The following is a 12067-nucleotide window of genomic DNA, read 5'->3' as shown; positions in this document are numbered from 1 at the left end:
GAGAAAAAGAGAGAGAAAGAGAAAAAGAGAGAGAGAGACCCAGAGAAAGAGAACAGCACAGAAAGAAAGTGTACATAAAGGTCTTTTGAACGAGACATACTTTGAACCTGTTGGTGAACAGCTCCAGGCGCCCAATGAAGTCCTTCTCCTGGTAGAGACCCTGCAGGGCAAGCACACACTGCAGACGCACTGAGCTTTGCTGCAGGACACACACACACACACACACACACACACGCGATCAGAAATAGGTCTACTGTCTAATAATACATTAGACTTATATAGCGCTTTTCTAGACACTCAAAGACGCTGAAAAGATCGAGTAGTAATAATAGAAAGAAACCAAAAATAAATAAAAGAAAGTATAGGGGTCTAATACATTTTTAATAATACAAGTTTCTTTGTAGGACAATCTACTCTGCAATTACACCTAGATTTCGGGCGGAGAAGCGGCGAACAAGCAACGCCAGCGTCCTCTCTCAACCGGCATTTTTTGAAAAGCTCAAATTTGTAAATAAACATCATCATCATCGACCCCCTAAAGAGTAGTTGGGCTTTTTCATCAGTAGATGTGTAAATGAACCTTACTAGGTCTAGGTCTATGTGTGAGGGGCGAGCCATAATGAACTTTATGAGCTAGCCTTTGTTTGAAAAAAGGGTTAGGTGTCAGTGTGTGTGTGTGTGTTGAAACCTTGTCATTCAGGGTCCAGCCCAGGTATTTGAGGTAACCGTCGTTGAGGAAGTCCTCGGGGTCCTCCCTCATCCACACTCCCATCTCCTTGATACACGCGGCTCGGATCTCTGGCACGCAGTCCCGGTAACGGTGCACAAACACACCATTGAAGGTACTGTTCATTATCTCCGACAGCTCCCCAATATGCTCCTGCAGCTACACACACACACACACACACACACACACACACACACACACACACGCACGCACGCACGCACGCACAGGCACACTCACACGTTGAGATTTTGGCATGTTAAGTAAAGAGGCGTTAACAAAATTTGTTTCCTTTACCTACATAATTGGCAAGAGGAGGCACAGAACAGAACAGATGGATTTTCACACTCAGCTCAAATGTCCCTAAAAAGGGATTCCCTATGACTGTGTGTCTGTGTGTGTGTGTGTGTGGGCGTATTGTACCTCTCTGATGGTCACCTGTAGCTCCTCCAGCCTCTCCTCGGCCCTGTCCTCGGCCCTCTTGCTCTGCTCGACGTCGTAGCGGCGCTGGCTGGTCTTCATCTGGGTAGAGACCACCACCGCCACCTCCACCACCCCCGTCATCAGCTTCATCGCTGGGGGGGTGAGGGGTGACATACTCATAACCATGCTCACACACCGCATGTACTGTATGTGCTACTGTATGTGTGTGGCGAAAGAAGGTGAGTGAAAGTGTGTGTGTGTGTGTGTACACGTGTTCGTATAACATTAAAGTGTGTGTGTGTGTGAGTTCGTATGACACACTTCATTAAAGTGTGTGTGTGTGTGTGTGTGTGTGTGTGTGTATGTGTGTGTATGTGTGCGCTCCTGAGGCTCACCGAGGAGGGTGCTGGTGTGCCTGAAGGCGCGGACCTGCGAGTCGGACAGCCCCGTGAGCAGAGCCAGCAGGGAGGAGAAGAGGTAGTCGTCGTACAGCAGGCTGTGCTGACAGGAGCGCACCAACACGCGCACAAACTCACACAGCCCGGCCCTGAAGGTCCTCCACTGGGGGCCAGGGGAGCTCAGGGGGTAGTGCACAGACTCCTGACGGCAGACGGGCGTACGACAGGCTGGTCAGATCGAGCATTGTGAGCCGGCCGAGAAGAAGCATTCCCAGCCGTTTCCGATATTCACAATATCAGCACAGCTACCTAGTCACTTTCACTTGCCAAATGTATATTTACACACACACAAACACACACACACAGAATATTGTACAATTACATTTGATTTTAGACATTTAGCAGATGCCTTTATCCAAAGTGATTTACGAGTACAATTTGTCTAAACAAGTGAATCGTCTATCAGTCATCATAAGAAAAACAAGCAGTCACAATGCTAGAAGAAGGAGCATTTTTACATGTTTATTTACAGTAGAGAACTTATCAAAAATAAGCCTGGATTTTCCTTTAGCGACGTTGATGAATACCCCCCACCCCCCATGTTCCTTCACCTCGTTGAACTCTTTGGTGAGAGTGCCGATGATCTCTGGGTACTGATCGTTGTCAAACATGGCCCTGCTGACCACACCTGCAGAGAGGGAGGATCTAAGATGACAGACACTTCCCTGCAGTCTGTTCCTTTTCAATCACATACTTGTATTGGACAAGACGACATGAACATAAGACACTACTCACAACAACACTCTAAAATATACAGGTATGTCAACTATTTTCTTTTTTTATTATCTATTTTGAATATTTTAAACCCCCTCTGCTACCAGTAAGAAAACCCTGGGCCCTGGCTTTCTTCAGCCACCCGTTAACTCCTCCTTATAGTGGACTGGTATCGACAGACACAGACACCACAGAGGCTACCTGATGCTAGCATTGTTAGCCCAGCTTAGTAATCAATGGCTTGTAGTGCTGATCGATGCCTTTCCTGGGACCAGGTCAAAAGATAATCTTGTGAACTCTGACCCCAATCACCCCCCTGGCCTCTCCATCTCTCAGACACTCTGGCCGACCCCTGACCTTTGCAGCCGCAGCACCGCACGATGAAGTTGATGAGCTCTAGTAGTCCCGCCTCCCGGTCCTTCTTGTAGCTGGCCAGCCACTCGTCCACCACCGTCTGGAGATTGACATAGAGGACACAGCCAATCAGGGAACGGTATTCAAGGTCGGAGGTGTCATCCTTATGACAGCTACGACCAACCCCCCCCCCCCCCCCCCCCCCCCCCCACACACACACACACACACACACACACATCTCCCGCCGAACTACACATTGTGCTCAATGAGCCACAGAGGCTTTTCCATCTTCTGGAGAGAGGGGTTAGAATAAGGGCCTGAATACCATCTGTATTGTGGTACTACTGTAGAGGAAAACTATTTTCTACTGCCCATCATTCTTAGTTTCTGTTCATTCTCTGCCCATTGTCCTTCACTCCCTCCCCCCCCCCTCCTCAGAAATGGGGAAACAGAGCTTCAGAACACAACAATGGGTGGGACGGACATGGGCTGTCAATCATTGACTCACTGTGTGACCCAATGGCAGCGTTCCTTCCTCTCTACATCAAAGGGGACAACGTAGGGTTGGATCAGTCAGCTACTGACAGTGCATGATAATCACCTCCATTGTGGGCTTTAAAGGCCTTGTTTCCCCATCATCACTCATCGCCTCCTTCCCTCCCTCCCTCTCTCTCTCTCTCCACCCCCACCCCAGCTTCAATCCCTCACTCCTTCCCTCCCTCTCTCTCTCTCTCTCTCTCTCTCTCTCTCTATCCACCCCAGCTTCAATCCCTCACTCCTTCCCTCCTTCCTTCCCTCCCTCTCTCTCTATCCACCCCAGCTTCAATCCCTCACTCCTTCCCTCCCTCCCTCTCTCACCACCATTGCACTCTTCCCAGACCGGATGGCCTCATACATATCCCCCGCACTGATGTTCTGGTCCCCGTCCCTCTCACGCCTGGGGTCGCCTCGCCTGGACGTCCCCAGGGAGGGCTGTGGGGGCTGGGCCGGGCGGGCTGGGGAGCTGGGGCCAGGCTGGGATGCAGCTTTACGCCTTGGTCTCTTGGGTGGCTGGTAAGGGTGTAACGGTACACAAAAATCATGGTTCAGTACGTACCTCGGTTTTTAAGTCATGGTTCGGTATGTTTCCGGTACAACGACTTAAAAAGAAACCCAAAAAAAGAAAATTGTTTGGTTTACAGAACAAACTATGGGTCTTTCTTTCTTAAATAAAAAAAGTCTGTCAATACTGCTGCAACCAGCTGCAATCTACTATTAAAAAGGTATAATTTACTGAAAAGTCAATCAAAATAAATATTCTCATTCACACTTTCAATTAAAAAAATCTATTAAGGTGCAGCATTTCGAAAATTAACTACTTGAACTGAATGCTGTTTTGCTATAGACAACGTTTATTAGTAAGATATCTGAGGGAACAACAGTTGAACCTATATGTGATTAGTTGACTTGACTAATGTGTGTGTGTGTGTCTGCTGGCCTGACCTGAGGTCCAAGTGCAGTGGTCTGTTTTTTCCGCTTCATGGCTTGCAGCTCGACCTCAAAGTCACTGCCACAGTCAGATATGTCCTCCATCTCCTCAAGACTGCACAGAATGGGAAGGAGTTTAGGAACAGATAGGTCGAAAAAAAACAAAAAAACATTCTATGCCTTTTATTATTTATATTTTACCCACTGTGCCTGTACACTGGGAAATGAACATCCTGACAGGTTACCTCACCTGTCTACAGGTTACCACAGGTAACCTCACCTGTCTACAGGTTACCACAGGTAACCTCACCTGTCTACAGGTTATCACAGGTAACCTCACCTGTCTACAGTTTATCACAGGTAACCTCACCTGTCTACAGGTTACCACAGGTAACCTCACCTGTCTACAGGTTACCACAGGTAACCTCACCTGTCTACAGGTTACCACAGGTAACCTCACCTGTCTACAGGTTACCTCACCTGTCTACAGGTTACCACAGGTAACCTCACCTGTCTACAGTGTTGGGCACGTTACTTTATAAAAGTAATTAGTTATAGTTACTAGTTACTTATCCCAAAAAGTAACTGAGTTAGTAACTGAATTACTTCATTATAAAAGTAACTAGTTACTAGGGAAAGTAACTATTGCGTTACTTTTTAAAGTAAACATTTAACAATATGAAGTGCTTTTAAATCTTTGTAGTGTAAATTAAATAAATCAAACTGTCACACAACTTCAGACAACTGGTAGACAGACTGTAACTTCAAGTTTTTTCAACACAACAAAAGTAAACAGTTAAACAATATGAAGTACTGAAAAAATAAGACATGAATTTCTTGGACAAATCCAACTTTAGCTCCTAAACATTCATTCATTCATTCATTTATCCATCCGTACACTCCTTCCTAACACTCATCCATCCATGCATGCATTCATTCATCCAGCCAACCCAGTCATCTAACATCCTAGCCAATATGAAGTGTTGACACTGAACTATGGTTGGCTTACCATGAAATGTTCCTGGAATTCACATGATGTGTATGTAAAGAGGTAAACCTTGATAACTTTTGAACCGTACATGATAGAACCATGGGGTTTGGACCATTGTTTTTCTCATGAAATTCTCTGTGAGATGGACATATTTATTTTAATCTAAAGTGAAAGCAAAATTATATGTGTGAACACCCTACATATGAAGTGTTGACACTGAACTATGGTTGGCTTACCATGACATGTTCTCTACCATAGCCAATCATGATCACTTAACTCTACCATAGCCAATCAGGATCACTTAACTCTACCATAGCCAATCATGATCACTTAAGCGGTTGTCTCGCCCCTCCCCCCTCCCTAACAAACCAAAGCACCTTTGCAGCTGTGACTGAGGTCGGATGACAATGAGAAGCTTCAGTAGTAACGCGCCGCATTGAATTACCGGTAACGATAACGGCGTTGTAACGATGGAAATAGTAATTCATTAGATTACCCGTTACTGTAAAAAAAATAACGCCGTTATTCACATCACTGCCTGTCTACAGGTTACCTCAGGTTACCTCACCTGTCAAGGCTTGATTCATCGTCCATGTTCGTTGGCGGGTCAGCAGCGAACTTCAATTTAACTGAACATAACAGACATTAGAAACGTTAGATAAGCACTGTGGAAATGAAAGTAAATAAGACTTAGTTAGCTATATGTTTAGACGCTTTGGTTAACTATCAAACCTCTAATCTAAGGTAACCGCGGTTACCTCGCTGGTCGCAGCTAACCAACACACTAACACAGGCTTCAGCTAGCTAGCTAAACGTTTAGCTGCGAACTTGAGTTATCTTCAAACTGAACAAGTGGAAATGTTGATTTTCTTCGTAATAATAATAATACTTTAAAAACGTTGCTTTTAAACGTTTGTTTAGCGACCTACCTGCGAAATTACTACTTGATGTTGTTGACCTCCGTGAATTGAGTTCCTCCTCAGGTTGACAGAGAGACAATGGTTTTAGAGGCGGGAAGATCCGTATTTAAGAGCGCTGGTTCGGACGCTGATTGGCTAAATGTTGATTGGCTAAATATTTGTAATGTCATTATGATTGGTCGCTTGTTAGTTTTCTGCATAGTAACTAAACAGCGCCCCCAAGATTTGAAGCCTGAGAGACAGCAATGAAAAAAAGCCGCAATGACTTTTACTTGCTAAATCAATGCGAGTGGCAGCTTCATCCCATACCAGGGCTGGACTGGCCATCTGGCATACCGGGCATTTGCCCGGTGGGCCGCGGTAGTTTTGGGCCGAGCCGACAGGCAAAATAAAAATAAAAATAAAAACTTTTTTTTTTTTTTTTTACCAGCCGGCCCGGCCGAAAGCTACCATCGAACGGGCCATAAATCGAAAGCTACCATTGAACGGCCCATAAATCTGGGACAGCGGCCCATTGGCCAATTTTCTATACAGACACTGGGCTGGCCCAATCAACAGAGAGAAGGGGGGGGGGGGTCAGGGGTCACGCACGCACGCAGCACCAGACCTCCGTCTCAGTTTCGCTGTAGTTTTGGGCCGAGCCGGCCGGCAAAATAAATGTAGTTAGCCTGGATAGTTACTAGATAGATACTGAGAGAGATGGAGCGCAAAAGCACACTAAAACGGAAGGGAGGCTGGGAAAAAGTTAGGGAGAAAAACAAGAAGAAACTCGAGGCAGATGCTGCCAAATGTGTAAACATTAGGGACATGTTTGCTGCACCCTCAAGTTTACCACAGTAGCAACAGCAACAGGTTGAAGAGGAGGCTAGCAGGGAGGAGCGGGAGCAGGGTACAGAATACAGAGGTTTAGGGATAGGGTTAGGATTGAAGAGGAGGTTAGCAGGGAGGAGCGGGAGCAGGGTACAGATACAGAGGATAGAGAGGATACAGAAGAAGCGGGGCCGAGTCAGCCTGTAACCGTTGACCCGGTAAGGAAAATATAGGTAGCTGTGTAGGGGTGTAACGGATCGCCCCCCACGGTTCGGCACGCATGTGTACCGCGGATCAATTGCAAAATGTAACCAAGTAATAATATTACTTAATATTAGTTAATATCCCTTGTAAATCACAATGTAGAGTTGCCATGAAAAGATAGACGCGACAGTTGCGTGCTTTGTTTTACTCTAAAGCGCAATGATAGGTTGATAATGGAAAAAAAAATCTAGAACAACAAGGCTGCGTTCGTAAATTCGCTCTGGAATCTGATCACTGAGTACACTGGTCTACTTGCACTGGTACCATTGCTTACTGTATGTCGTCGTCTTTGTAGTGGTTTGGGGGAATACTACAGTTTGTCATATGACTGTACAGCACAGTATATAAGACGAGTATATAAGGCAAGTATTTTTGTGCTGGTGGGTGTGGTCCGACCGATTGGGGTGGGCCTGTCTGGGCCAAAAATGCCAGGGCCTAATTTTTGTCCCAGTCCAGCCCTGTCCCATACCGTCATAAAAATATGCCATATAATAATAAATTAATAGATACATTAAGTGAGTAAAGACATCTATGTTCACAAATTCTGTCACACAGGAGTATTGCAATATTCTATTTCAAAGGCCTAAATATTTCCTCTACTCAATTTCTGTGTCTATCTGATATGGAATGGAATGGAATGGACTTTATTTGTCATTGCTACAGTACAGGTACCAAACAACGAAATTTAGGAGGGGTGGCTCCCCTGGTGTTAGGAAAGGGATTTATTTATTTATTTTTAGAAAAAGCATAAAAGCATAAAATCACAAGAAGGTAAGGAGCTGGTTTACATCAATAAAGGCTATGTACACAATCCACTGTACTATACTGCACAGATAGTCAACTAGGGTTGTCATATTGCACAAAAGTATTTTTACACATTATTTTAAAGTGTCACAGTTTGCAGGCTTGAAAATGTACATGTTTGTGCCTCAGCACTAGCTGCCATACAATCCGTCCGGACTGTCCTGGGCCCAGAACTTAGGCCTTTTCTGTGTTCAGGGCCTTGACGGCCCTGTGGTAGAAGCAGTCCTTCAGTCTGTTTGTCTTAGCGGCCGGGGTCCTGTACCTCCTGTTCGAGGGCAGCTTGACAAAGTGTACGTGCCCAGGGTGGGTCGGGTCCCTGGAGATCTTGGAGGCCCTCCTGAGACAGCGTGTGTTGTACAGCTCCTCCAGAGAGGGGAGGGGGGCGCCGGTGATCTTCTGTGCTGTTCTCACGACTCTCTGTAGCGCATTTCTCTCCGCTGTTGTGCAGCTGTGGAACCAGTTGCAGATGCCGTAGGTGAGGATGCTCTCCACTGCGCCGTGGTAGAAGGCCACCAGTATCTCCTGCTTGTTGTGTTCTTTCCTGAGGCATCTCAGGGTGTATAGCCGCTGTTGTGCCCTCTTGATGGTGCCTTTTGTGTTGTCCTTCCAGGCCAGGTCATCCCGCATGTGGTGTCCCAGGAATCGGAGGGTTGAGACTCTCTCCACGCTCTCTCCGTCGATGAGCAGGGGCTGGATCTCTGACTTTTTCCTCCTGAAGTCTACGATGAATTCCTGGGTCTTTGACTTGTTTAGCAGCAGGTTGTTAACCTTGCACAGCTTGCTCAGTTGGTCTACCTCATCCCTGTACGCCGCCTCGTCCCCCCCCGAGATACATCCCACCACGGTGGTGTCGTCTGCAAACTTTACGATGTAGTTGCTGGGGTGGACGGGGGTGAAGTCGTGGGTGTAGAGGTTGTAGAGGATGGGGCTTAGCACGCAGCCCTGGGGGGACCCAGTGCTGAGGCTGAGGGCTGTGGAGGTGTGGGGGCCCACCCGCACCCTCTGGGGGCGGTCGGTCAGGAAGTCCTTGATCCACGCACATATAGAGTGTGATAGACCCAGGTCTAGTAGTTTGGTCACTAGCCTGTCTGGAAGGATGGTGTTGAAGGCGGAGCTGAAGTCCACGAAGAGCAGTCTCGCGTAGCTGTTTCCCCTCTCCAGGTGGGATAGAGTGGCGTGGAGAGTCGTCGCTATGGCGTCCTCTGTGGACCTGTGGGCTCTGTAGGCGAACTGGTATGGATCCAGGTTGGGCGGGAGGCGTGTGAGTATGTGGGCCCGGACTAGTTTCTCGAAGCACTTCATGATGATTGGTGTGAGTGCCACCGGGCGGTAGTCGTTTAGGCAGCTCACCGTGCTTTTCTTCGGGACTGGGATGATAGTTGAGGTTTTCAGGCAGGGTGGGACGGTGGCCTGGGACAGGGACTGGTTAAAGATGTTGGTGAAAACCCCGGCCAGCTGGTCGGCGCAGTCTCTCAGCACCCGTCCCAGGACGCCATCCGGCCCCGAGGCTTTCCTGGGGTCCACCGCCTTCAGTACGCGTCTCACCTGTACAGCGGTGTGCGCTTCCCTGCGAAGAAGGCGTTGTCCCTCTCATTTATCCGTTTTTGGACCTTCCCAGTCATCCATGGCTTCGTGTTGGGGTAGACCCGGACCCGTTTGTCCACGGTGACTGAGTTGGTGCAGTTCACTATGTGGTTCAGAACCGACGACGTGTACTGTTCCAGGTCCTCATGCTCATATTCCTGCCATAGGGTGTCATTTAGGCAGATCTGCAGTGGAGCGGACCCTTCTGGCCAGGTTCTGACAGTCTTAGTGGTGGTGGGAGCACTTTTCCCCATTGTAGTGTATGCAGGAATCAGGAGGATTGACACATGGTCAGACATGCCTAGATGAGCTAGCGGACTAGCCTTGTAAGCACGTTTGATGTTGGTGTATACCTTATCCAGTGTTTTTTCTCCTCTCGTTGCACATTTTACATGCTGATAGAACTTGGGTAGTACTGCCTTCAGGTCGACATGATTAAAGTCCCCCGCTATGATGTGAATAGCCTGTGGATATGTGATAGCCTGTGATATTAGCCTAATGAAGATACTACTACTACTACAAAAAAAATATTTTTCACTTACTTGGACAAATGTATTTGTTGTAAGTCACTTTGGATAAAGGTGTCTGCTAAATGACAAAAATGTAAATGCTGTAAATGCTTACTTCATAGATTTGGCCTGAACACTGGTGTGGATTACAAATCAGGCACAGAATGCCTAGGGGGTGGTTGCATCTGTTTTCACAGACAGACAGACAGACAGATAGACAGAAACACACACACACACACACACACACACACACACAGCCCCATGGCAAGATCTTGACTAGTAACACTTCGTTCATACCACATTCACACACATACATTATGGTTATGTAACGTAACCTAATGTAAAGGATCACAGGCCCCCAGCTCTCTGACCATTGGCATGGTGGGTGTGGGTAGGCGTACTACTGTATGTCAAGCTTGAATATAGTTATGTCACACTAGTTTGTTCTTTCAGTTGAAAGTGTGTGTGTGTGTGTGTCAGTTGAAAGTCCTGGTCTGTTTTGTAGTGGGGGTGGCAGACAGGCCTGCGTGGATGTAAGGATAGACCAATGGGACTGCCACGCTGGGGGAGATGGAGGAGTGGGCCTGCGTCGCACATTTCACATATCTTTTATTTATTTATTTATTTATTTTTGGCCCATGTCTTTCTTTGCAGACCCCCAGTCCACCGGCCACGCAGCCCGCAGATCGACCGGCCCACCGGCAATTCTCCCGGTGCTCCAGATGGCCAGGCCACTACTGTGTCACACTACTCAACACACTACTAAATTTGCAATATTGATTTTTAGAAAACTGCACCATTACCATTGGGTATCATCATAATACACCTTACTCACAACAGCAATCTGGATTTTGGTACCCCTTATTCTGCCCTGTAGCCTAAGCCTCATTGTTAGTCCTAACAACCAGTATACAAAGGTGGAGTATGTTAATACTGTATGTTGAATACAAACAACAAAATTGACCATTATAACTATTGATAAATGCATGAGTTTCTGTGCAGCCAATAGATAGATATTTTGAGTCTGTATTGGCTGATAATATTGGTCTGCAAAATATTTTCTATAGCTTTGGATATTGGACAGGGTTGCATCTTCCAATTTTGAATGAAAATACAACATTGTCTGGGTGGACATTATAAATGGGCATTTGGCCATCAGAGAAGCAAATATTCCATCTTAAATTATTCTTGAGAGATATGCAAGTAAATGTGCCTATGTCAGGATTTAGACAAATCCTAAAATGTCCAAAATCAGCACATTGACATTTTGGGTACATTTTATGTGCAGTAGGTGTAGGACCAGGTTGTGATGGAGAATGAGTGTAACATAGTGCGGGGGGGGGGGTCGCTACAAGGCTCAACCCACCCAAACGTGCATCTTACCCACCCAATCAAAAGTGAAGATTGAATTGTGCATATTCCAGGGGCGTGTTTGAATTTTTAAATTCCATATTAGTATTTACTGTAGGTCCATATACTATGTATATCTATTCAGTGCTTAAGCAACGTAAAACCATGAATTCTGCGGTCCTGGCTGTCACCCACCCACCCACCCACCCATACACAAATCAATGTCCCTTCCAAGGTGTGGGTTCTGGCGTCCGGCCACAGGGGGCAGTGTGAGTCTGACGGAGGTGTTGTCAGAGTTCTGGTCAAGGCTGGTGCAGCGTGTCTTCTCTCTGGTCAACCCTCAGTACCAGTTCAGGCCACAGGGGGCAGTGTGAGTCTGACGGAGGTGTTATCAGAGTTCTGGTCAAGGCTGGTGCAGCGTGTCTTCTCTCTGGTCAACCCTCAGTACCAGTTCAGTGAGGAGTACCTGGAGTGTGTCAGCAAACACGCAGAACAACTGCAGCCTTTTGGGGACGGGCCCAGAAAGCTGCGTGTACAGGCGAGTGACTGACTTCGAAAACCCTTATCGTTGGGATTTGGTTAGATTCTGTGTGTCTGGAAGACCTGCGGGATAGGCGATCACTCCTCGGCCTTCAGTGGTACAGTTTGAAAAGAGTGTTTCAGAGGAATCCAACCATTCTGTTCAACAGGTTCTC

General features: G+C 46.9%; 1 protein-coding gene across 1 annotated transcript in view; it reads right to left on the bottom strand.

Moving 5' to 3' along the window:
* LOC308171106 (cohesin subunit SA-1-like) overlaps window positions 1-5725 on the bottom strand; it is a gene marked incomplete at both ends in the record, with an annotated part of 18614 nt that extends 12889 nt beyond the window's left edge. The window contains 9 exons of the mRNA XM_080545977.1: window positions 101-199; window positions 689-886; window positions 1148-1299; window positions 1543-1747; window positions 2157-2233; window positions 2677-2773; window positions 3532-3723; window positions 4156-4255; window positions 5700-5725. Coding sequence (XP_080402103.1) covers window positions 101-199; window positions 689-886; window positions 1148-1299; window positions 1543-1747; window positions 2157-2233; window positions 2677-2773; window positions 3532-3723; window positions 4156-4255; window positions 5700-5725 — 1146 coding nt within the window. The remainder of the gene's footprint in view (window positions 1-100; window positions 200-688; window positions 887-1147; window positions 1300-1542; window positions 1748-2156; window positions 2234-2676; window positions 2774-3531; window positions 3724-4155; window positions 4256-5699) is intronic.
* Window positions 5726-12067: the final 6342 nt, after the last annotated feature.

Source organism: Nansenia antarctica (genome assembly GCF_963989245.1).
Source record: "Nansenia antarctica genome assembly, chromosome: 15".
In the NCBI taxonomy this organism is placed as follows: Eukaryota; Metazoa; Chordata; class Actinopteri; order Argentiniformes; family Microstomatidae; genus Nansenia; species Nansenia antarctica.
The sequence above is the reverse complement of the archived record's forward strand: the minus strand, read 5'-3'. Positions and strand labels throughout refer to the sequence as shown.